General features: G+C 49.0%; 1 protein-coding gene across 1 annotated transcript in view; it reads right to left on the bottom strand.

Annotated features, from left to right (window-relative positions):
• Positions 1-26686, bottom strand: part of PCSK5 (proprotein convertase subtilisin/kexin type 5) — a 456194-nt gene that overhangs the window by 25244 nt on the left and 404264 nt on the right. Inside the window, 8 exon segments of the mRNA XM_032595566.1 lie at positions 2521-2757; positions 3804-4021; positions 10420-10615; positions 11845-11928; positions 16139-16216; positions 20163-20363; positions 21452-21588; positions 24144-24186. Of these exon segments, the coding sequence (XP_032451457.1) occupies positions 2521-2757; positions 3804-4021; positions 10420-10615; positions 11845-11928; positions 16139-16216; positions 20163-20363; positions 21452-21588; positions 24144-24186 (1194 nt within the window).

Below are 26686 nucleotides of genomic sequence, written 5' to 3'. Positions count from 1 at the left end.
GCCCCTTTTGTAGTCACTGATGAATGCATAGTACCTATGAGAGGGCCTGGCATACAACAGGCTCTCAGTAAATTCCTGTTAGACAAACAAAATGACAGCAATTCATTCCCCCCTCAGGGTTTTTAGCAATTGCTGTTCCCTCGGCCTAGAGGTCTCTTCTAGATATATGTGTGGTTTGTTGCCTCTGTTTGTCCATGATCTCTTCAGGCTCCCTCTCTCCAATTGCGACTCCATTCTATCCCCTCCCTTGACTTATTTTTCCTTTTGCCTTCTTTAGAGTCTGTCTTCCCCAGTGGAACATAAGCTCCGTGAGGCCAGGAATCTGCCTGAATCGTCCCCCGCTTTTCCCCAGGCCCGGAGGAGTGCACGGCACATAGCAGGCCCCCAATAAGGGCTCACTGAATGCATAGACACACAGCATTAGTGTTCTCTAGATCAGAAAACTGAGGCTGGAAAAGGGCAGGATTAGGGGCTGAACCCAGGAGTTTACTAAGAGCTCTTTCTGCCCCAGTGCCTTGGGAGAGGTATGGGATTCTTAGAGGTGCCTGTGCTACCTCATAGTGGATAATTTGGGCGATCCGAATGGATCCCAAGCCCTTGTGTTTCTTAGAGGAGATCTTGCTTGGTTCCGGATGCTTCTCTGCATCTTTATTTCTCCCGGTACCAGCTTCCCTCAGTCTGCTTTTGGGCTGGTGGCGGGTGCCCTGGCCTAGCAAGTAGAGGCCTCAAGTTCCCAACAGTTGAGCTGGCCTGAGGGGAGCCCAGGCATCTGTACGGTTGTGTGGGGTTTTTTTGTTCGTTTTTGTTGTTGTTGTTTTAAAGCTCCCCACGCGATTCTAATGGGCAACCGGGGATGGGAACCAGGGGCCTTTCTCAATGAGAAAATTAAATCAGGTAAATCATGTAAACGTACTGTGAGGCCTGTAAAGTCTTCCCCGTGGCAAATTACCTTTGTTGTTGAACAGAAAAGGGCCAGAAATTGACCCTCTGTTCCTGCCCGAGCACAGGCAAGGTGGCACCTCAGAACTTCGGCCGAGTGGCTCAACTGTCGAGGAAACGGACCCCCAGGCTCGCTCCCGCCCCGTCCTCTGCGCATTTCCGAGCCCGTGTTCTTTCAGGTTGACGCTAAAGGGTGCCTTCCGTCAAACACACAAAAAAGTATACCCAGATCACAGAGCCAGAGCAGAAACTTCGGGAGCCAGCTCCATCTTCCTGTCCCATGACATGCACAACGTTTGCCTGAGGACGTTCTGGGTTTTTCCTGCCACGGGCGCTCGCCCTCAAGCCCCGGCTGTTGTTGGACCCCCCCTGCCTATCTGGCCAGTGTTTGCTTGGTGGCAACATGGGGCAAAGTTCCGACCGGCTGCCTAGCTGGAATGAACCCTGGAACTCTGGAAAAGTTCACCCGGAATGATTCATTTGTTTGAGGATTCTAGTAACAGACAATTTATTTTATTTATCCTGCTCTGAGGCAAACAGTTTATACCCAGCTCAAACATAAGGAGGCACAAACAATAGCAGATCTCTACTTAAAAGTGCCGAGTAGGTGGTCCCAGGGAAGGAGCTGCTGAAGCGGAGGAGTCAAGGAGGGAAATCTTAGGGAGGAACCGAGGAGGGAGACGAGAGGCGCGGAGAAAATTCTCTACGGCTTTCCTTATGCTGCTGTAAACCTTCAGTGGCTTCAAGTTTTAAGAAACAAAACAAAACAAAACAAAACACAACCCTCTCATATGAGGTGCCCAAGTAGTTCAGTCGGTTAAGCATCTGACTTCGGCTCAGGTCATGATCTCACAGTTCAGTTCGTGAGTTCGAGCCCTGCATCTGGCTCGCGGCTGTCAGCACAGAGCCTGCTTGCTTCGGATCCTCTGTCTCCCTGTCTGTGCCCTCCCCCCCCGCTCTCTCTCTCTCTGTCTCTCTCTCTCACAAAAATAAATAAACGTTAAAAAGAAAAAAAGCTTCCATTTTGGGTGACTTTCAAAGCCTTATCTCCCCTGGGAAGCTTCACAGGAGAATTTTTTTTTTTTTTTAACGTTTATTTATTTTTGGGACAGAGAGAAACAGAGCATGAGCAGGGGAGGGGCAGAGAGAGAGGGAGACACAGAATCTGAAACAGGCTCCGGGCTCTGAGCTGTCAGCACAGAGCCCGACGCGGGGCTCGAACTCACAGACCGCGAGATCATGACCTGAGCCGAAGTCGGACGCTTCACCGACCGAGCCACCCAGGCGCCCCACGAGAATTCTTTTTGATCAGCAGTTCGGAGCCACTGTTGTGACGAGGGTCAACCTGATTTATTATTAAGAAGAGTTAACATGGTCAAAGCTTGTGAACGATTCACTTAAAAGAAAGAAATAATAAATTAGAGCCGATTCAAAAGCTGCTTTCTGGAGCAGGAGGGAAACGGCTTGGGTGACGGCTCTGGGGCGAACCCTGCACACCCCAGCACCTGCCCTCAGCAGAAACCCACAGCTGATCAGGCGCCCCGGGGTGCAGCGCTTGGCCACGCCCCCGGAAGTCTTTACCTCTGCACTCCTTGGTCTCTTTCTCATAGTAAGTCCCTGTCGGACACTCCTCCAAGCAGCGTCCATCATAGAGAACCGAGGATGACTCAGCACAGAGGTCACAGTCATCCGCTGAGGGGCCATCACACTCCAGACAGTCTTCGTGGCAGCGGACACACTGGCGTCTGTCTGCGTAGTAGCCGCGGGGACAGGACTGATGGCACATGTCCTTGTACAGGACGGACTCAGGCATACACTCTGGGGGGGAGGAGGAAACGGCAAGTTAGCCCTGGGCACAGGAGAGAGGGATTCATTCCTTCCACACTGACTCCGCCGACCTGGGTGTTAACTTGTGTGCGTCCCAAGCCCACCTGCCAGGGCGCATCCCCCACGTCTCCAAACTTTGGGAGAGAAGACCACATAGGGGGGCCTGAGGAGAAGGTGCAGGGTTTCCAGCCCGAAATGATCAGCCCCTTGGAGGTTCCAGAAAATCTCAGTGCTGTGGTGCAGACCGGCGGTGGCGGAGATGCTGGGAGTATCGTTTGAAAACCCGGAAGGCTGTAACGGATTTTTAAAGTTGTACTGAGCCCCTCGCACTCTGTTCGATCCCCAAGTGGTTAAGGAGTTCTTGCGTTAGTTAATTTTTTTATTCACTGCTAGGGTAGATCAGTGAAATAGACGCGGTTACTCAGCGTGAGGAGGGCACTGTGGGTTTCTTTGATTTTGACTCATTCTCTTATTTGGGGGGAAACCAAGAAAACGCTTTCAATCGCGCCAAGAGAATCCTTTCGATAGAACCGTGCCAGTGAGATGAGTCTTACTCTGGAGAGGAAATCAAGACAGCCTTTCCTGGAGATAATTCCAGAGAAAGAATTCCTAGCCAGAGTGCTCTTCTGAGTCTTAACTGCTGCCTGAATTTTTCTTTCACGTCTTTTTTAAGAGTTGCGATTCTCTGGCTACCTCGGTGTTTCATTAGTATCGGTCTGTCCTGTAAGATTTTGAGCTCAAGGAGGCAGGAACTTTGGGTTCTTATCTGTATCTCTAGCGCCTGGGATAGCTTGGCACACCCCCAGGGCTCAGTATACATGCAGAAAAGGGGTTCTCGTCTGTCTTCACTTGCAGAATCCATAATGGAAAGGCTTTGTTTCACTCTCGATGTCCTCAGTGACGTGCACAGAGGTAGATCTATTCCAGTAAAGGTAAGGAGACTGGCTCCTTCGGTTCCGCACGGACCTCCCCCCACCCAGTGCCCAGCGTGGGTGGCGTGGGAGAGCCACATCCTCCCCTGGGATGCCCCCCGGTACCTTTGCATGTTTGCTCATGGATGCAGTCCTGACACATCTTGGGGCAAGGCTTGCACACCCCGTCCATGGCCACGTGCCTCTCGGGGCAGATTTCCCGGCATGCTCCCTGGTCCAAGACGAAGCCTCCTTGGCAAGAGCGGCAGCTGGTGGCATTTCCTTCACATGTTCTGCAGGGGGCGCTGCAGCGCCTACATGCGCTGTCTTCTGCGTAGAAGCCCCTGTGGGGAGGACAGAGCACAACTGGAGAAGCCTTCCCACTAGGGAAGTGAGCCACGCCTGGTGGCAGAGGGTTTGGGACTGAGCAAACCAGAGGCGCTGCTCGTGCCGTCGGGCAGGATGAGTCCGTCAGCTTCCCGAGGGAGTGCGGGCAGAGATCAAATGTGGGAAGATCAAGTGAAAGTCCTAGGTACTATCCCTGCGAATTTGGTTTGTTTGGAAACGACTTTTGTTCATTTGTATATAGTTTAGCCATCTTCTGATGTCCCCATTTTACTTCCTAATTTTTTTTTTCTTTATTTTCTTTATCTAAGAGGTTCATTTATTTTTGAGAGAGAGCACGAGCCGCGGAGCACCACGGAGAGAGGGAGACAGAGAATATGCAGTGGGCTCTGTGCTGACAGCAACGTGCCCAACGCAGGGCTCGAACTCACAAACTGAGATCGTGACTGATCGTGACCTGAGCCGAAGTCGGGTTGCTCAACCGACCTAGCCACCCCGGTGCCCCATCATTTTTCTTTTTTTTTTTTTTTTTGAAATCAGAGTCTAATGTTCGAGGAGAAAATGTATTTATTCAATCCATTTTTTAATGAAGAATTTTAATTTAAGAGATTACTTACCTTGATCCTTAATATGCAATGTTAATAGTTAAGTTAAACAACTGTTGTTTTTTTTTTTTTTTTTTTAATTTTTTTTTTCAACGTTTATTTATTTTTGGGACAGAGAGAGACAGAGCATGAACGGGGGAGGGGCAGAGAGAGAGGGAGACACAGAATCGGAAACAGGCTCCAGGCTCTGAGCCATCAGCCCAGAGCCCGACGCGGGGCTCAAACTCCCGGACCGCGAGATCGTGACCTGGCTGAAGTCGGACGCTTAACCGACTGCGCCACCCAGGCGCCCCTAAACAACTGTTTTTAAAAGGCTCACAAGGCTTAAGGCCCTGTCAGACTGGAACCACTTTGGCTTCTGGCTGCTCTCAGCCAACCTCTGGGGGCTTCTGTGAAACACACACGTCCGGACTTTGCACACAGCAGCAAACGTATTTGGAGTCGCTGTTATTGGAATGTATGTTTATCTGATTGGCTTTCTTCCAGGCGGAACCTGATGTCTGTATATACGTTGTACATCTGCATGATGAAATTATCGTGCCATAGAAATCTCTCACTGCTCGGTGAGCACAGCAAATCTGAAAGCCTCAACCTTTTCAAATCTATTTGGAAGACGAGGGGACTGGAGGTCGTTTCTTTGACGAGAAAAGCTGAAGGCAAGAGCTGGAACTTGCAGAAGCAGGGATATCATAAACCAGTATAGAGAACGTGGGCTTCCGATGTCATAGGTACCTATTCCAGTTGTTTTCTGTGATTTGCGTTTCGTTAGTTATCGCCGCGTAACAAAACACCCCAGAGCTCATCCCTTGTCCGTCTGTGGGGAAGCCAGATTTAGCCTGAGCTTACGCTCAGAGAAGCTCGTGTCACTGTACTAGAAGAGCTCAGGCATGTGCTTTGGGGAAGGAGGCTTGGCTCCAAGGTGCGCACTAGGCCCAGGTCGTCTTCACGTCACTTTGTCCTCTCTGGCACAAGGACCTCGTGGGGCACATTCTTCTGTTAGTCACAGCAGAAGCGTGAGGGGGCAGGTTCATCCAGGCACACCCGTTTTAAGCCTCTGCTTGCCTTCTGCTAACATCCCGTTGGCTAAATCAACCCCGGCCAAAGTCAAGGGTCAGGGAAGTCCATTCTGTCTCCGTGGGAGCTGCTGCAGATTGACAAGCAGAGGACACGGATCCACGGAAGGGTGAAAAATTGCAGCAACTACTCAATATCCTAGAGTCACGTTTGAATCCGAACACCAATCAGGGATCCTGCCCGGCGTCTTTACTCGATGTCTTAATTAATTAAGGCATTTTACATCTATCTAATCGTTCTTTCAGCTCTCCCTTGGTATTTATTCAGTAAGCAAAAACGTATTGAATGTATCAGGAAGAAACAGGACAAAACAGGACAGGCGTGAATAAAAGTCACGTACCTTATGTGGTTGCGAGAAAGAAAAATTGGAGGAGAAGCAGTTTAGCAGAAGAGGAAGAATAGACTCCAGATGAAAGCCAGGACCAGGCTTCCTTATGCACGAGTATCTTAGCTGTTTTGGTCCACAGTGGGGAAGAGTCAAAGCCAATGCAACTGTGTCCAGCCACGTCAGTCTCTTAAAAGTGAATTTGGCAGGAGAGTGGGTAGAAATGTGTTACATGCCCAACAAGAGCTTGACTGAATTTGAGAAATTTGAAGGTAAGGAAATTGAGTGCATTCTCAAGCATGTCACGTCTTCTACCTGAATGAGAGTTTCATGGGTTCGTTGTTTCTGTGTACGTAGTGAGGGCTTTGGCCTCACCCAAAGAGAAGCCTGGCTTTCCTCCCCAGCTAACTTCTAAACTCTTGGAATTTCCCAAGGGGTGTGAATGTCTTTGTCATTCCTTGAGACCCAACGGACCACATTTGATCCTTTGAAGAAAGGAATGACTCAGGGTGGGGCCAGCCACACTCTGTAGTTTAGGAGGGGGACTGACTAAGGAGCCAGTCTTGTGCTTAGAGGTTGGAGGCTTTGGTTCATGTGCTATCACTTGACCTCTGGGGGATTTTCAGCGTTCTGCCTGGCCAAGGTCCCCACAGAATTGTTTCTGGACACTGAACACGACTGGTTAAGCAGGTCGGGTCAAGTTTGCGTCAAGATAATCACAAGAGTCTAAAACACGGAAGAATGAGGAGGAACAGAAAAACGTCCAAGGGATGGGATATGAGAAAGATTCAGATGGATGCTATTTGTTTGGGTGGCTCGGTCAATTAAGCATCTGACTCCAGCTCAGGTCATGATCTCACAGTTTGTGAGTCCGAGCCCCGCATCAGGCTCTCTGCTGTCAGCACAGAGCCTGCTTGGGATCCTCTGTCCCCCTCTCTCTTTGCCCCCCCCCCCCCATGCTCACTCTCCCTCTCTCTCAAAAATAAATATTAAAAAGATTTTTTTAATTGGATATTATTTTTTCAATATTTTGTTTAGTGATTCCTCACTAGCATGAAATTTTATTCACTTCAAATGGTAAAAAGAAAGCGCGCGCACACACACACACACACACACACACACACTATTGAAGATAACTGCTAACTGAAAAATACGTAAATCTCGGGAACTTGTTGGGAATCAGCCGGAAGGTTCTTCTGCAGAACCCCTTTGCTAAAGGCAGCCTTCTCTCCACAGACCTGCCCAGTACTTGGTCCTGCTATGTTCTCCTCACCTTTACAAAACTTTTTTTTTTTTTTTTGTTAATGCTTTACTTCCCTGTTATTTTCATTTAAGAAGAAAAAGAATATCTCTTTGGAGAAGAAATGGCCACTTGTATTACATTGTTCATTTCAAAGTACTTTATATGGAGGTTGTTCGACCCAGATACATGTATGTCACAAGAGCTGTGTGGTTGTGGAGCTTTACCTGGTTTCTATGGACACCTAAGACAGTGACAGCCAGCGCTTGACGGAAGATTGTTTTCCTGCCATCAGAGTTTCAAATCATTCCTATTTGGTGAAATTGAGTACACTTGGTTTTTTTTGGTCGCCTTTTAAACAATCGCTGTAAATGATGTATGCTGCTACTCAGGCTTTCCTCTTTCATGAGCATATACCATATTTGAAAAAGTTGTGGCCACTACGGTTGACTTGTAAGTAATTCTGAATATTTGGCGGCCATTTCACTGCAGGTTGTAGTCCTGGTCTAAGTCTGACTGCTGTTGGAGGATGGATTGCACCCATAAGGGTGTTTTCTCAGAAATAGCAACAAAGCCACCAAGCCAAGCTAGATATTATACGTTCCTCAGACTTTATCTTCCCTGTTTTTTTTTTTTTTTATAAACACAAGAATGGGGGGGTGGGGCTACTGGAAGGAACCCACCCTACTCAAGGCAGAGGCCACATGCCCATGATTCTGTAGTCTATAGGACTTTTGGGCCATGTCGGTGGCTTCCCTACCGCTCAAAAAATACAGAATATCTTGGCTGCTGTGTATCTGCATGGTGTCCCATTGCTTCAAGGAGCAGCTCGATCCTGGTTTGGGGTAGCGTTGAGCCACCAGCTCACTGGAGGGAGGCCAAACGCTGCTCCTCCTTCTTCGTTTTACTGCATTATCAATTCCCGTAACGTTCAAAGAATCCAAGACGGAGTTGGCAAAGGGTGGGGATGATTAAATAAGTAAGGTGATGATAACAGCAGTCGGTTGAGTCCCACCATGGTAGAGGTTAACGAAGAGGCAGTGATGGACTTTGGGAAGAAGTAGGTTACGGGGCTTCACCTTCGTTTTTCTCTCGTGTCTTGGCTAGCTTTGCTGAGGCTGGAGCGTGGTTGTTGAAGCGGCTGGGCTGGGAGTTTTCTGACTCTCTCTTGCATCATCCTTCCTTCCCTCCCCGGCTTCTCTTACTCTGACGGTTTCCTTCCCTTCCCCTACTGTCTGCCTGACAAAATGCTTTAAGAGCTATTCACTCTTAAGCCTCTTCTCAAATACCCAGCTGGAGAGGAGCCTTGAAAATACGCTAAGTAAAGGAAACCGGCCCGAAAGATCACATTTTGTAGGGTTCTATTTTTGTGAAATATCAAGGAAAAGGCAAATCTATTGAGACAGAAGGTAAATTAGTGGTTGTTTAGGGATGGGGGAAATTCGGAGTTTCTTTTTTGGGGTGATGAAAGTATTTTAAAATGGATCGTGGTGATGATTACACAACTCCGGCAATATCCCAAAAGCCATTGAATTGTACGCTTGGCATGGAGGAATTGCGTGGTGTTAAATTATATGTAAGCTGTTCTTGAAAAAAAGAAACCCCAGTTAGATGAGAAGGTGGCATTGTGTGATGACTAAGCACATACATTTAAGTGCTAGAGAGATTTGGGGTAAAATCCTCGCCATACCAGGGATTAGCTGTGTGATCCTGGCATGCTACCTCGTTCTCGAAACAGCAGAAAAGAAGATTCTTGCGAGGATTAGTGAGGTCATACATTGGAAGCCCTTAGCACGGTGTCGGGACATCACAAGACTCGACAAGTAGCTGTTTTTACGTGGTTTCCTTTCCCTGGGAATGTCTTCGCCTTTTGTGTATTTAGGCCCTGAGAAGGATGACACTCGTTGATATAAACCTCCCCTACTGGATTGTAAGCCTTTTGCAGGCTCAGACTTCCTTCAGTTGCTCATACCTTAGCTTCCAACAGCGATTCTCAACACCTAGTAGGTGCTAAATATTTATCGGCGGAATTGAGTTGAATGTGTTTGGCTTCTCTGCTAGATTGGGAGCTCCTGGAGTACCGTGACTTACGATTGTACCTCCAGGCTCTCTCAGGAGTGGATACAGATACTAATGCTCTCTCTCTCTCTACTACTGAGATAGATCTTGTGGATCTGTCATCGAGTTCTTTTGAATCAGTGAGCAAATGAAATTTCGAATTCCTCACAACAGATTCTGTCCGTCACGTCCCCAAACTTTTCTCGTGCCTTCCTCTTTCCAGTCTGCCTGGCTGTCAGGGTTCTGATTTTATGGGGGTATTCAGGGGTGAACCGTGTTTAGCCTAAACCGATCCTTCTGTGTCCATCCCTCTTGACCGAGATCGGTTTTGGAAATGCAAGTGATGCCTTCTGGCTAATGAGATGTGAAGGGGCTCCGGGGAGGACAGGCTAAGCCTGATCCAAGAGCAAAATGTAAAGGTTGTGGGTTTTCAACGAAGCGCTGGCCACTCACGTAACCAACGCTGGATTTCTAAACTCCTTGTTACGTGACAAAATCTACCCCATTTTGTCTCAGGATGGACACTTCTACTTAGGATTCTACCTAGGATTTCTGTTTTTCGTCACTGTAAGTTTCCTGATATACTTTTCCATTTGATGTTTTCCACTTCCCTGTTAAATCCTGGAGGTAGAGCCATTGATGGGAAGAGAGAAGGAGTTAGAAACCAGGGGACCGAGGGAACCATGAGGAATCAATAAATAATTAACCAGGTATTATTCTATATTTATGATGTAGACCTCCTACCTCACCTACTATAAACATTTCAGAAGAAGAGATTCATTCATGTGTTCACAGCCCATCACGGTCTGACTCTTGTGATGGGAAAAAAGCAACGAGAGACAAGGTGGAAAAAGAATGTATTTTTGCAAGAGTGAAAATGTGTGTATGTAGCAGTCACAAGGGCGAAGCACGCATCTGGCCTTCTGTACGTTTTGGCTGCTGCAGCCAACAGTCATGTCAGAGTCGCGAGGGGACACTTTCGGCGGCTCTGTGACCAAGAACACGGGACAGGGCTTCTTTGGTGCGAGAAGGGATTGTCCTCCGGGTACAGGAGGATGAACCAGACCCGGACGTGAAAGGAAGAGGGACACTTACTCAGGACATCTGGTGTAGCACCTGCCTTCATGGAGGAAGAGAGGGAAGTCTGGCCGAGTCCGGCACTTTCCGCAAAGATTGGCTCCAGAGCAGGAGGCACAGTCCTCCGGACAGTTCTCGCAGCTGCCACTCGTCACCGAGGGCCATGTGCCTTCGGGACACGAGGAGACACAGGCCTGGGCCAACAGATACGTGCCTAGAAGCCCAGGGAAGAAGGCAGATCAGACGGTCATCATGTGTCTGGTCCAAGAGCACACACGTCCATGAAGTAATTATTAACTAATTAATTAATTTAAATGTTTGTTTTCGAGAGAGCATGAGCAGGGAGGGGCAGAGAGAGACAGGGAGAGAGAATCTCAAGCAGGCTCCATGCTGTCAGCACAGAGCCTGACACGGGGCTCGAACTCACCGGCCGTGAGATCACGACCTGAGCCGAAACCACGAGTTGGACACTTAAGTGACTGAGCCACCCAGGCACCCCATGGCTAATGAACTTTAAAGAGTAATGGAACTTCTAGGGGCCCCTGGGTGGCCGAGTCGGTTAAGCATCCGACTTTGGCTCGGGTCATGATCTCATGGTTTGTGAGTTCGAGTCCCTTGTCAGACTCGGCTGTCAGTGCAGAGCCTGCTTTGGATCCTCTGTCTCCCTCTTTCTCTGCCTTTACCCCGTTGGTGCTCTCTCTCTCTCTCTCTCTCTCTCTCTCTCAAAAATAAAAAAAACACTAAACAAAAGGGGGGGGGGAGTAATGGAACTTCTAGAAATGTCACGTACCCAGATACCCTAACAAATTCTGTGGCAAAATCAACAGATAGCCTCATCATGCCTTTGTTGTTTTTTTTTTTTTTTAATTTTTTTTTTTTTCAACGTTTATTTATTTTTGGGACAGAGAGAGACAGAGCATGAACGGGGGAGGGGCAGAGAGAGAGGGAGACACAGAATCGGAAACAGGCTCCAGGCTCTGAGCCATCAGCCCAGAGCCGGACGCGGGGCTCGAACTCCTGGACCGCGAGATCATGACCTGGCTGAAGTCGGACGCCCAACCGACTGCGCCACCCAGGCGCCCCTCATCATGCCTTTGGATAAGAACCTTTTCTTTTCTTTTCTCTTTCTTTTTCCTTTGAAAGCCAGCTTTTTTTTTTTTATAAAGATTTCATTTTTCAGTAATCTCTACACCCGACGTGGGCCTCGAACTTACCACCCTGAGATCAAGAGTTCCATGCTCTACTGACTGAGCCAGCCAGGTGCCTCTGAGAGCAAGTTTTTACAAGAGGTCACTGTTTGGGTCCCTGCATTCCCTGTGATAGGAATAATGAGGAGACTAGACCGAGTCCTGCAAACCTTTTACGTAAAGATGCCGATACCTGTACGTAAGGGACAGCAAAGTGGCTCGGCCACTTCCGCCCCTTGTCACCCTCCACACTGACCTTTCGGACACGAAGTGCACAGGGTCGCAGATTCATTGCAGGTTTCACAAGAAGGATGACAAGGCTGGTGTCCTCTCAAAATGTCTGTGTGGGGACAGAAACCAGAAGTCAGTGTCCTATGAACAGGCATTATTACAGTGTGGGGAGGGGTCTTGGGGGTAATCTCCTCCGCCTTCCTGCCCGAATAGAATCCCTTCAAGTTTACATTGGCTAAACACTGGTGCCCACTCGTTGCCTACATGGTGGGCCTTATTTATTTTTTCTCTTCCTTCTCCGCTGACAATTGATTATCAAAACATGCTTTGCAAATCCACTGACAGAATAACCTTCGACACAAAAGGGATGTTTGAACTAACAATAGGTTCCTTCCTTCGTCTGTCAGCAATCTGTGGGAGTATTGCTTGTGTGTATGCGCACATAAAGAGTTTTCTGGTTAAAGGTCATCCCTTCTTTCCCCAAGATTCTTGGATGACCGTTTCTCTTCAGTCTGAGAGGATAACTGAGAATTCATCGCGCCTTTCGTGGAGAAACTTTTTTCCTTTTCTTTCTTTTTTTGTTCTTTGGAACCAGGTCTCATGATCGGGCAATGCTTGGTCTCTGTGATCTTCAGAGTAGCCATTTGTGGGAGGCAAACCTAACTCTATGTCCTCTCAAATCAGCATTAAACATTCGCATGATGGAGCCACCGTCGAGCTTTCTGGTTGGTCAGGTGATCAGCAGACCACCCCAGGTCAACCCACCATTAACCTGGGAAACATTCGAGGTGTTCCTCTCTCCCTTTCCCTCCAAGAGCATTCGCCGGCCAGGCTTTTCCAGGATGTCAGCAAGTCCGCGGGACAGTTTCAGCGACCTGCAGAGTCGCCTTAGCGACGTCACTGAATCGGTGCAGGAGATCTTTTTTTTTTAAAAAATTTTTTTTTCTTCAACGTTTTTATTTATTTTTGGGACAGACAGAGACAGAGCACGAACGGGGGAGGGGCAGAGAGAGAGGGAGACACAGCATCGGAAACAGGCTCCAGGCTCCGAGCCGTCCGCCCAGAGCCCGACGCGGGGCTCGAACCCGCGGACCGCGAGATCGTGACCTGGCCGAAGTCGGACGCTTAACCGACTGCGCCACCCAGGCGCCCCGCGGTGCAGGAGATCTTGACGGAGTCTCAAGCCTGGCTTGGGGATCAGCATGAGTCCCACAGCGGGGAGCAATCAGAAAAAGAAGCTCTGGCTCAGGATGTGTGATACGAATGAGTCTGACCCTCAGTCAGCGATTGTTGGCATCTTCCCAGTTCCCATCCCTTCCCTCCCCCGCGTCCTGCCGCTTCTCTTCCCGAGGGTCGGTCTGCCATAGTTGGTTCTATAGTGACACCTGCCTTCAGAGCCCAGCTGTGCCACTTACGGAGGGTAACCATGGATACGGCAATGCAACTTGAAGAGTCCTACTTTCCATGTCTCTGGAATGAAAAAGCAAATGGTCCTTCCCTTACAGGACCGTTGCGAAGACGGGATGAAACCGTGTGTGTGATGTGGACGCAGAGTGGCTCAGTAAACGGTAGTCCCTTCTGCTTCCTTTCTCCCCGTTTCCTCCTTTGTCACCATTCCACCCCGGGTCCCGGCCTTTGGCTCGATTGCGCGCGCGCGCTCTCTCTCTCTCTCTCTCTCTCTCTTTCTTCTGTTCCGTACCTGGAGCGGCCCGGGGAGGCATTGCGGGCTTTCTATGAAGGAGCTACGGTGGGTCAGCTGCTGAGACTTGCTCCGGAGGAAACCAGATTCAGAGGTGGGTAGATAGACATCGGTGTGGGTGTAGATATAGATGTGCGGGCAGAAATGATCGTCCTGCTGTGCTAAGTGGTAGTTTTTGTCCCAGTTTGGGGAGAGCAATACGCCCTCGTTTTTCAGGAGACTGACTGGTGTAGTCTCCCTCGGGGGAGCTGCTCAGAGCTCAGTTAGCCTGGTGCAGAGCGAATGCCCATCCTGGGCTTCTCCCGCCGGTGGTCCTCCTGCCCCTCGGCAGGACCGGGGGTTTCCCCGAAGGCCTTTTTAACCTGACGGTGTCACTTCACCCAACAGAGAAGGCAGCGCAGGTGAGCAACGATTCTGTTGCCGACGTCAGTCCTCACGAATCGCCAGGGAAATGCAGATCGTGGAGGAAAGGGAGCCCCTGTGCGCCACTGGTGGGAACGGGAATGGGCACAGCCACTGGGGACAACGGTGTGGAGGGGCCTCAGAAGATTAAAAACGGAACCACCATGTGATCCGGCCGTTCCACTTCTGGAGGAAATGAAATCACCATCTTGAAGAGATACCCGCCTGCCCGCGTTCCCTGCCGCGTCGTTTGCAACGGCCAAGACATGGCAACCACCGAAGTGTCCATCGATGGATGAATGGATAAAGGAGTTGTGGGGTATTCATGCAATTAGAAAATTATTCACCCACAGAAGGAAGGAAACCCTGCCGTTTGGAACAAATGGATGAATGAACCTTGAGCAGTATGCTAAATGAAATATGTCAGAGAGAGAGAGAGAGAGAGAGAGAGAGAAACACTGTATGATCTCACTTATACGTGGAATCTAAAAAGGAGCCAAACTCCTAGAGTGGATTGGTGGTTTCCAGCATCAGGAGTGCAGCTGGGGAGAAGGGGTGAAGGGGACCAAAGGCACAAACTGTGGTTATAAGATGAATTCGTTCTGGGGATGTCATGTGCGGCACGGTGAGTATGGCCTAGTCCTGCACTGTGCACGTGAAAGCTGCTAAGAGACTAGGTTTACACACACACACACACACAGGAAAGGTAACAATGGAAGTGGTAGATGTATTACCCTCATTGTGGTAATCATTTTGCAGCGCATACGTATAGCAAAGTATCACATCATACGTGGTAAGCCTGCATAGGGTTGTATGTCAGTTAGATTTCAATAAAACAGAAAAAAAGATACTTAATGGCCGAGGGCAGTTCTTGAAACATAATAGCGAAAAAAGCTTTTTCAGACAGCATCGGAACCTTTAATATTATTATGTCTAGATCAGGGGTTGAATTCCCCCCCCCCCCCCCCACACACCCCCACAGTTGAATTTTTGATTTTATTGTTTTTATACTATTTTTTTAATTTGCAAAGATACGAGTTTTAAAGAACTTTCCCACTGTTTTGTAAGCTAGAATGTATCTATCTACACATACGTATGTATTTATAATTACATCTATCTCACATTTGGGCAGGTTGTCATAGGCTTGAATAAATTTCTGTAATGTCAGGAAATGGCCACGAGAGGGTGCTCTGTACACACAGTTAACAGCACTTAACTGTGGGCAACCAAGCGTCATTCCCAGACACTGCTCTTTTGTATCAAAGGTTAGTGACTTAATCATAAGTAAATTTTGACCTTGATCGTAGTTTTTCTTTTCTTTTTTTTTTTTTTTTTCACTCAAGAAATTCTGGACTGGACAAGACCTCAAAAGAAAAAAAAAATCTCCTTGACGAGGGAAATGCTGTGGTCTGTCCTTGAGAAATGAGTATAGCTAAGCCATATAAAACAGAAGTTTTATTTGCTTTTTTAATTTTTAAATAAGCAACATTCACAAAGTTTAAAAAAAAAAAGCAAAGAGAGGCAGAGGGAATCCCGAGCAGACCCCACACTGCCAGCACAGAACCTGACATGGGGCTCGATCTCGAGAACTGTGAGATCATGACCTGAGCCGAAACCAAAGCTGGGACGCTTAAACGACTGAGCCACCCAGTCGCCCCTCTCTCCACCCTTTTTATGCAAACTGTCTATTCACACTGTTTATCACATTTTTTGATAATACTATATTTTGGGGACCATTCTCTATCGGTACATGAAGAACCCCCTCATTCTTGTTTATGCCTCGACAGTATTCCATTGCACGGATGAATCATAGTTCATTTTTCCAATTGGTAACCACTGGTGACCATTTAGTTTTTTTCCAGTCCCTGCTATTTCAAATCATACTACGGTGACTGGGAAGGCAAAAGGTGCTTTTTTTCTTCAGCCCATTCTTACAGATTTGCAAGGACAGGGGCTTCTTTTGATAGCATCTCCCAGACAGAACCACTCAGCACATCAGGAACACCCTTATGTGTTCCAGAATACTCTCCTGCTGAGTTTCCTCCCCGTCTTTGGCCTTTGAGCGCCTACGTTGTGGTCACCACCTCTTTCTGGTTTTTGTCTTGTGACTTCTGCACCCCCATCTGCTCCTGGTAGCCCAGCATCTTGGGTTGGTTTCTAAATCACAGAGGCTCCTTGCTTCATTGTGATTGTCGTCTCCTCCCTATTTCCCTGTTACCTCTTTTGATTGGAAACTTCCGCCGTCGTTTCTGTGGCCAGGTCTTCACCAAAGATGGGTTTGCAGTGGGTGCAGGTTCTTTTTTATTTAAAAAAAAAAAAAAAAGTTTTTTTTTTAAATACAAAAAAGATAGAAGTCCTGCCCGTCATCTCCCCACCCAGAAATGCCTGCAGCATCTACTGTAGCACGTAGATGTCCCGTCTTTACATTGAACGTGTGAGTATAATTACATATGTTTGTGTAATCATTTACATCTGGGATATGATACTGACTCTCCATTTTATATTTAATAGTATAATTTTTATAGGCATTTCTATTAAAATTCTTTGAACACACTATTTTTAAAGGTTTGTGCGTTTGCATGAACCATAAGTCACTTAATTTTTTTCTTTCGTTACATGTTTAGATTACCCCGTCCCTCCCCCCTCTTTTTTTGGTTCTAAATACAGCTGTCATTGACATCTGTATACACCTTATTAGTTAAGTCCGGACTCTGCTTGGCTCTTAGACGTCCCAAGCTGAGCATTATTTGGTACCTTCTTTCTGGGACTGTTTTTCCCAGACCTGTATTACTCTTTAGGTCTCCAAAGTTACTTGCTTTCATGACGTAGGAAGACTGTTTAGATAGTGAACTAGTATTTCCTGCGTTAAGACCAGAATCAGGTTACAGTGTTGGATGGTAGTTTAACTTTTATTGTGTCATAGTCCGTCCTGGGAGCTCTATGTGTGTTCTCATTTAATTCTCAAAATGAACTTGCCTGAGGTAGTTCCACGTTCTTATTTCATTTATATGCTTTACTTTTTTTCTTAAAGTTTACTTATTTTGGGGGGGGGTGGAGGGCATGGAGAGGAGGAGAGTATGAGTAGGGGAGGGACAGAGAGAGAGAAACCCACGCAGGCTCCTCGCTGTCAGCTAAGAGCCCGACGTGGGGCTCGATCCCATGAACCGAAAGATCATGACCCTCACTTCTAAGTGAGACAACTATATATACCTAGAAAGTCCTTCTAAAAGTTAGATTTTCGGGGCATCTTTAAAGTTCTCTACAACTGAGTGACAGGTAGGCGACGTACCTCCACGCTATTGAGATTTATTTTTTACGTATGGCTCTCAGTGTTTATGACTGACTGTGGGATTCAGGCTTCCTCAGGGCATCGGAATTAAGATCCAAAGACAGGCCAGTGAGAAATTGTTAGGATGTGGTCAAAGATAAAAAGTTAATTCACTGTGTCTGTGCTTTGTAGATTAAACCATCATCAGAAGATGTAATTAGAGCCTGCTACAAACACGGTTTTAATCGATGATGGAATTAGGTGGGTAGGGGAAATGTGCAGGAATTACTCTTAGGACTTTCCGGCACTCCCAGGGGGAAAACCGCCTAAGAAAATCCGAATGATTTAACAGTAATAGAATAAGCTGTTTCCATTCCCAACAATGGTTTCAGGAAACCAACCGAAGCCGTGGCCTGCCACGCCTCAATGTCTGCCCCAGTGGTAGGTCTGTGATGCCTGAGTCACTGGTGAAGCCATCGGCAGCCCATTTAATGTCGGGTCTGCTGCTGCTGTGGTAGGGACGCTGAACTAAGTGGTCTCCACGATACATCGGTAACTGGGACGGGGGATCTGGTGGCGATCTCTACTTTTGTGCGAGGGATTCTTGGCAGGAAGGACAGAGTTGAGTGGCCATCTTTGGCCGTTGCTTAGTCTCGGCTGGAAGATTTGCCAGGCACGGTCCAGCGTGTGGGGAGATCTCCGTCCTTGGCCTAGGGTAGGAAGTATTCCCACCGGCTGCGTCATGAACAAAGAATGATGGCCTCCCACCGTGGCCACTCGCGTTGTGAGTGGCCACCTTATTGAAAGAGGAGTTCCGTGAACTCCGGTTGGATTTTTATTGCACGGGATCTTCTCCAACACGTGCTGGCGTAGAGAGCGCAGGCAGTCGTAGTCTTTGGATGCAAACGCGATCTCACCGTTGCCGCGGAAGTCGTGCGGGTGAAGGCACGTTAGTCCCGTTTTCCTTTCCCTGCCTGGATCTGAGCTGTGTTTCAAACGGCGACGGCACCTGGCTGATACCACCTAGGCAGCTGTATTCTTTTACGGCCGATCTGTAATTGGCCCGGGCTCCCTCAGGAGTCGACCCCGGATGACCGCAATCTGCTTTGCATCATCTTAAAGGTGTGGCTAATTAGTGGCTGTTTTCTGGAACCCTCTGCTCTCCGATTATACTCTCAACTTTGTTTTTTTGAGAGTTAGAAGTCAGGGGGAAAGATTGTTGGCATTGGCTCAAGGGCTCCCGGGTCTCGATGGGGTACATTTCCCACTTCCTGTCCACTCCAGTGGGATCTAAACCGTGCTGGGGAAGCGGAGCTTCAGCCGCACCTTGCTCCGAAAAGACGCGTCTTTCTTTCCCCTCTGTTAACAGTCTGCCTGTCTTCTTTCCTAGATCCTAGAGAAGGGCAGCCGTGCCATTGACGTTACTGCTTTGGTCCAGCCGTGAGAAACGTTTTCATCTGCTTCCCCGATCCCTTAGTAGTGCTAACTCCCCAAATGGACTAATGCCTTCCTGTCTTCAAAAACACTATCTTTTTGATAGTAGAAAATGCAGAGGGGTGGGTGTGGTGCTCCGACGGAGGGGAACAGTCCAGGCCTGATTTCTGCTTGCGAAGCGCGTAGTCCGGTTGAAAGGGACATGTAATCATTTGGGGAATCAAGTCTGCTCTGACTCTTGGCTCCCTGGACCTTTTCATCATCTGGATGCCAGATAAAATACAGATGTTCTGAGCTAGAAACACAGCACCAGACTATTTTCCTCTTGGCTCGCGCTGCCTCTTAAATGCCTGAATGCCAGACAAACTCGTTTTCAGCGTTTTTGGTCCAGCTATAATTCACGGAAGATATCCCAATCTGGATTGAATGATTTTCTTCCCGGCTACGTCTCTGAAATTGGCCCGTGTTCTCCGGGGCCTTTGGCTGCTGGGTTTGTGATGATCTCCGGGCTGCTTTTCCTTTAAGTCACATTGGTGACACTGTCGTGGTAGACAGTGGCCCTGGATGTCCCTCCTCTGGAACCCAGCAAGAGCCTTTCTCCGGCCCCGGATCGATCCCTCTCCCCAGCCCTTAGAAGACTCATCCTCGGCGGACCTCCCTTCGGCCCCCATGGCTTCTGCACCGAAATGACCTTTTCAACAAATCCTCGCCTTGAAATCAAACGGAGAGCGTCTCTGCACAGAATGTGAGTCAGATTTTTTTTTTTTTTCCCCAGCAGGATGAGGGCTTTGTTTTTTAACCACCACAGACACCGAGAGGTCATCGAAGTTTGCAGCTACCTTGCAGGGAAGCTCGTGGCGGAGGCTCCAGGGTGAGGAGGCCAGTTCTGAGGACGCGGGTAGGAATGAACACACACAGGCCTTTGCTGTTGGATCATAAGCTCCCGCATCTTTCCTCCTGCCCCCATCAAGATGCCCACTTTCCCCATCTGCAACCGGAGCAGGGGGCGGGGGGGCTTTGAAAAGGCAAGCTGGAATGATGGTAAGTTCTGATCAAGCGGCCGGAAGGATCAGCTGACCCAGCTTTAGCTCTGGTACTTGCGAGAGGTTCTTCCTTGTCCAACCGAAGACGCCCACCCTTACCGGCCGTTGCCCTTTACCGTGACAAGGAGATACACGAACGTGACAGAAGCCGCTCTGAAATCTTGGAGACAGTGGTCGCTGGGCGATTGCCCTACACGACTCTCTCACGAGCTCCGACGTCCCCTCCGCGGGGATAGAAACCCGGTGGCCACGCCACCCGTGAGCCGCCCTCTGGGTTTCCCTCCAGGACAGATGCCCACCGACCACAGCCTCCTCCCCTCTCCCCCCCCCGCCGGGAGCATCAGAGCCCGCGGGAGCGGCCCAGACTAGACGCCCACTCCCAGCTTTTGTTCCCTGCCCAGCCTGCATCTCTGGGACATCCCGAAGGCGAGGGTTAAAGAGGGAGGGAGGCAGAGAAGGCGGCCAGGCACCTGCTTTCTCTCTCGGGAGGCACATACCGTTCCAGAATTCGCCTTCCACCGGGGTCTGGGCGGGACCCACACACGTCCCCTGCCGCAGCTGCAGTCCTTCTCGGCACGTGCGACACTGCTGGTGGCCAAAGCCAGTGCAGGTTTCACAGGCCCGGTGGCAGGGCTCACATTCTCCCGTCTCCAGGTCGCCGTAGAAGCCGGGGCCACATTTGCGCACACACGTGCCGCCTACGTGAGAACGCAGAGAGGGAGGCTGAAGGTGGGTCCCTGGCTGGCTTGGCTTGGTGCGCTGTGCAAGGCCAAGTTCCAAACAGGCCGAGGGGTGTCTCGGGAACACTTTTGTTGGAGTTTGTTTGTAAACTTCTTTAAAAAAATTTTTTTAAATGCTTGTTTAGTTTTGAAAGAGAGAGAGAGACAGAGACAGAGATGACATGAGCAGAGGAGGGGCAGAGAGAGAGGGAGACCCAGAATCCGAAGCAGGCTCCAGGCTCCGAGCTGTCAGCACAGAGCCCGACGCGGGGCTCGAACTCACCAACTGCGAGATTATGACCTGAGCCGAAGTCGGACGCTTCACTGAGCCACCCAGGCGCCCCACCTTTTTCTTTTAAACTTTTGTGTTTTTTTTTTTTTTTTAGTTTTTTTAATGTGTATTTATTTTTGAGTTCGTTTTTTTTAAGAAACCAAGCTGGCGTAAGCTTATTTCAACCAAGGAACGGGTCTTAAATCCAACATTTAAAGTCCGCCTTTAGCGGGGAATTTAAATTGGTTATTAGCTCAAGGGGTTAAGAGCCTAGCCAATTCTCAGGGCCCTGAATAAATAAAATAGTGTCCATATAGAACCACTGGAGATCTGGGTGGGCTGTCTGCCCCTCTCTCTCTCTCCCACAAACATTCGAGAGCACTGGACCATTAGTTCTTGGACTGCAAGACTCGTAGTGTATTTCTTTCCTAACCATCCAGAACTGACCAGAGGATCTTGTTTACCTGTTACAGTGCTTAGGAAGAGTCATGGTTCTGGATATTTCAGGTGACTCCTCTCAAGGCCTTTATCTTCGGTGTTCCTGCCCCCCCCCCCCACTTCACTCTCGTTTCCATCAGCTCGGAGATGTTTGCAATTAATTAGTGAAATAGGAACTCCGCTACAGTAATAGAAGCAGAAAGAAGTAGTCTGGGCTAATGCTTATTCTGAAACCAAATTACAGTCCGTCCCCGGACGAGAGGCGCAAGACCCAGACCAATCAGGCGGGTGCTCTCCTTTCCGGGTGAGGCCCCGGAGCCTTTGTTCTTCCTCTGCACCCTGCCGTTGTCACACTTACCCAGGAGAAAGAAGCCCTCTTCACACGAGTAGCACTCATGCTGGTCACAGTTGCTGCAGTTCGTGTCACACGGTTTACATTCAGATCCTTCGCCGTAGGTCCTCTCGGGACACGTTTTATGACAGTGGTGCTGAAACCTACGGGGAGGAGTTGGGGTTTCTTCCGTGAGCTACGTTGGCGTATTTCTCTTAACCACCAGAATTCAATGTCCTCACATATGTACGCTCATCGTGTTTTAATAGGTATAGATATGTGGGTTTCAAGGGCAAAAACCTTCTCTTGGTCTATGTGCTCAACAAACAAGGTTGATCTGGACCCTAAGGACCCTTCATGAAGGCAGCTGTGAAGAGGCTGGGGCAAAGGAAAGCAGCACCGAGATGTATTTATGGGCTACTGATTATGCATTGACGACTCGTGTATTTATTTATTTTGAATTCTTTTAATGTTAATGTATTTTTCAGAGAGGGAGGCAGAGCGCAAGTTGGGGAGGGACAGAGAAAGAGGGAGACAACAGAATTTGAAGCAGGCTCCAGGCTCCGAGCTGTCAGCATAGAGCCCGACGCGGGGCTCGAACTCACGGACCGCGAGATCATGACCTGAGCCGAAGTCGGACGCTCAACCGACCGAGCCACCCAGGCGCCCCGAGACATACCATCTTAGACGTACAGATTTGAATTGGAGAACTTTGGGAGTGGTTGTAATCTGCGTTTCATTGAACTTGGTGGTCTGTGTCTCGTGTTACCCAGAGGATGATTAAGAACTAATAAAAAGTAACTGGCTTCATTCTGGACTTTCTGACTTCTGTCAAGGACAAGGTCTCCAGGCAGACGTTTGGAAACAGCTCAGCGTAGAGTTCAAGTGGCTTACCAAAATGTCTGCCACGAGATTAGTAAGGGTGAAGTGTCTTAGCTGTCATGTATTTATATTGTTATGCCTGGTGTCCGTTCTCATGCTACAGTAGAATGTTGTATTTCAGACTCCACTGAATTACAGGGTCATCTGAAGGGGGAGCAGAATCAAGTTGGCCTTTGCCCGTTGATGAATTTCACAGCATTGACAAGATACCAGAGGAAAGCTTTGCATCTCTTCATTAATAACGTCAATCATACAGGGTGTCACTCATCATACCCAGTTCCTAACCATTCTAAAGGGTTATAAACGTGTGTTTCTTGAAAGAAACACCTCACGTTTCACTCTCAGTGATACGGGGCGTTTTCTTGTGGTGTATTTGTTTCTCAAAGGAGGTTACGAAGCCTTCTCGTTGTTGGCCAGCAGTGAGCTGGAGCGCCTGGCAGGGCTGGCCCCGAGGATGACCAGAATGCTGTCAGGTGACAGAGGAGGTCAAGGCGTGTGCTCCCGTGTCAACACGAGGAAGGGTGCAGTTAAGCCGGAGGGATGCAGAGAAAAGGAACAAAGAAGAACAAAGTGGGAACGCCCGCTTCTGCGCGGCCACTATCTGAGAGTCTAAGTTCTCCTTCTTTGGTTCTTCAAGGAACATTCTGGGCTCCCAACCATGTGACCTCACCAAGGAGTGCTTGCATCTCTGCTGTTCGTCTCTGCCTGAGGCGGTGTGTGGCGGGCCACGTGCTGGGTAAAGGCCAACCGTGAATGTGCTGACAGATTGCTTTCTGCTCATTTACTGTCATCAGATTAGGTAATGACAAGGCGGACTGATTATTTTTGCTGGGTTTCAGCTTGTCGGGTTCCCCTTTCCCTCCCAAGCGCCGCACCCCTTTCAGCATCTTCTCACCCAGTACCACACCTCGGGCCTCTCGAATGTGATGCAGGCAAAAGGCAGCGTGGTGATGGGAGGAACCAGCCCACTAAAGTCGAGGTGACCCAAACCCGGACCCACCCCCCCCCCCCCAACTGGCTTGTGGGGCCACATGAGGGAACCGAGAGCCTCTCGGAGATTCGGTTTTCTCTTCTGGAGAATAACGTCAATCCCGTGTCCCTGGCAACATTCACGGAAAGGTGAAGAGAAGAACTGGGTGGGAATTTCTCACAACCCCCCCCCCCCCAGTTCTTAGCATGACAGGAAGGAACCAGGCATCTTATACATCATCCAGGCCTTCCTTTCCTTCTCCTCTGCCTTCTTAGCTTTTCTTCCAAGACAGGCGCCCGTGTGCCCTGGGAGGCAGACTAGAATAGGAATGGAAGGTGACGTTGAGACATGCCATCTTTGATTTGTAGGTTTGAATTGGAGAACTTTGGGAGTGGTTGTTAATCTGTGTTGCATTTAATCTGGTGGTCTTGTGTCTCTCGTTACCCAGAAAATGGCTAAGAGCTACCCACGTACCTGGCTTCTTCCCGTACTTCCTGACTCTCGTTAAGCACAAGGTCCCCGTGCAGACATTTGGGGATAGCTTGCTTGGGGGTCAGGTCTATTATTAAGGTTTGTCCGTGAACAGCAAGGTCTGAATCCTGGTAACCCATGGCAAGATTCCTAGACACCAGTGTCAGGTTGGGTGACTTCCAGGACCAAGAAAAAGAGGGCGTCCTTTTGAGTCAAGAAAACAGCTGGGCTCTTATTGCTAAATCCAAGAATCGTTCACTAATAGCCTGACGGGGCAGAGTTGCTTCAGGCCGCAGGGCCTCTCTGCTTTAATCACTGGATTTCGGATTAAGTCAGTAATGCTTAAACTGCAGAAAAGTTAGTGCCATGAAAACTGAAGAGAACAGCCGGACTCACATGTAATACCCCATACCGCATGAAGCACAGGTTCCTGGATCACCTGGAAGACAATGAGAATAGTGAGACATCATAATTATCAAGAGTCCATCATTTGGGGGCGCCTGGGTGGCGCAGTCGGTTAAGCGTCCGACTTCAGCCAGGTCACGATCTCGCGGTCCGGGAGTTCGAGCCCCGCGTCGGGCTCTGGGCTGATGGCTCGGAGCCTGGAGCCTGTTTCCGGTTCTGTGTCTCCCTCTCTCTCTGCCCCTCCCCCGTTCATGCTCTCTCTCTGTCCCAAAAATAAATAAACGTTGAAAAAAAAAAAAATTAAGAGTCCATCATTTGGAGAAATGGGCTTGGGAAAAGTTGTGGCTTGAGACAGTCTTTTGAGATAGGTTTGTGACGTGGACTGTCCAGAAATGATATTTGAACAGATTACACTTTTTATTTTATGTTTTAATGTTTTTTATTTATTTTTGAGAGAGAGAGAGAGAGAGAGAGAGAGCTAGCAGGGGAGGGGCAGAGAGAGAGAGTGGGGGAGACGCAGAATCCAAAGCAGGCTCTAGGTTCGGAGCCGTCGGCACGGAGCCTGAATTGGGGCTCGAACTCGTAAACCGCGAGATCATGACCTGAGCCGAAGTCGGACGCTTAAGCGACGGAGCCACCCGGGCGCCCCCAGGTTACACCGTTGTTAATTAGTAACACGGTGGATGCGGTGATTTGTCTTAATCAAAGCTAGGAAAATCAGAGTTCTCATAAATAGCTGGCCCTGCTTTGCAAGGAAGTGTAGTCCCAAGCTGCTAGGTTTTCAAAGTGCAGATTAAGACCCATCTCCATTAAGCACCCCCTGGCCTCTACCGAGGGGAGGGCCTCAAGCGTGTCCACACGCGCACGTTTGGAAGGGGCCGCGAGGTTCCATCCCTCGAATGATAGGTTTTCCATGAGTTACCCCAAATGCCTGCCAATGTCAGGGAGCGTCATCTGGGAGACTCCTTTGAAATCTGGACAATTATTTTTTTTTCCAATACAGTATCCACTTTGTGTTCCGCACTTCACGACCCTCTTGAAACTGTCGTGTTCTCATTAGGTACAATGATTCCTTGTGTTCCTGTTGGCTCCGAGAAGGGACCCTCTCCTACAGCTTTCAGGGGACTTAATGAGAGAGAAAGGACTTTGAGAGTCACTAAGTCAGTCTGTCTCCCTTCCTCTTAACCCTCCCGGAAAGACGCCAATTCCCAGATCCCGTCATGAAGGGTGTTCTGTGATTTCCGCTGGCCCGCCATGCCTGTGACCAACAGGTTCCCGTGACACCTAGGTTCTGCTCTTTTTCCTTCTAGTTGGAGGTGGAAAACAATTGCTCCTTTTCAGAAGATTCCTTTCGGTACGTGAAGATTGTATGTCACCTTTAATTGGATCTTAAACAAAACTATGTCCTTTGAACTTTGTGCACGGCTCTCCTTCCTAGTGTACTCCAGGCTCTATTTCGGTGTTCACAAAGTCTGCCTCTTGGTGGTAGGGCCTTGCTTGAATCTATAGCCAAGCGTTCCCCTTGAATCCTCCCAGGGATGTTTCAAGACAATACTACTGTATGTTACACACTATATGTCTAATGCATTGCACCAAGAGTTATCGTGGAAAACTTTCTTTTTTAAAATTTCATTTATTTATTTTGAGAGAGAGAGAGCGTCTGCGAGCGAGCATGGGAGGGGCAGAGAGACAGAGAGAGAGAGAGAGAGAGAATCCCAAGCAGGCCCCGCACTGTCAGAGCAGAACCCGATACAGGGCTCGAACTCACGAACCGTGAGATCATGACCTGTGCTGAAACCAAGAGTCGGACGCCCAACTGACTGAGCCGCCCGGGGGCCCCTGTTGTGGCAAAATTTCTGTCAGAGGCTCTGCCCCTTCACCAGGGATTGGAAGGTGGGAATAGCCTAGTGATGATGCAGGGGACAGGGTACCGTCCTGGGAACTGGGCTATCTGTTTCTAGTTCGAAGTTTTAACCCTGGCTTCCCTGCGTTGTGAACGTGCATAAACGTCGCTCTCCTCTCTGCGCTCTGATTTCCGCAGGTGTGAAATGACCTCGTTGGAAAAGATGGCAGCAGAGACCCTCCAAAAGTCAAAAATTCTGATGCTGAGTCTAGCAGGGGTTGGCAATCTGTGGCCTACTCTGGGGCCGAATTCAGCCACGTCCCTTCCATAAGGAAGGATTGAACAAGAGTCAAGACAGCCGAGGACATAGCCAGACCCTTCGGCAGGAGGCTGGGATTTGCTCTCGGTGAGGAAATGGGTTTTTTTTCCCCTCCGTTATACAGAGACATGGTCTGTTATAGGGCAACCCGGGCAGGGCAGTGAAATGAACCATAAACCAGGCTAATTAAGGGACATAAGGAATCTCAGAGGTGCCCCGACAAAGCAAAGCTCACTGAAATTCTTAGAATTCTTGCCGGTGGGGAGGGGGGCTTCATGCTTTCCGCAATCCATTGTTTGGGGATATGAAATCCTTTGAAGGGGGTGGGAGGGCCCCAGCGAACACCAGTGGCTCCCCTGGGTAAGTTTGTTT

Source organism: Lynx canadensis, chromosome D4 (genome assembly GCF_007474595.2).
Source record: "Lynx canadensis isolate LIC74 chromosome D4, mLynCan4.pri.v2, whole genome shotgun sequence".
Lineage (NCBI taxonomy): Eukaryota > Metazoa > Chordata > Mammalia > Carnivora > Felidae > Lynx > Lynx canadensis.
Note: the sequence above shows the minus strand (reverse complement) of the source record. Positions and strands in the feature narration are given on the sequence as shown.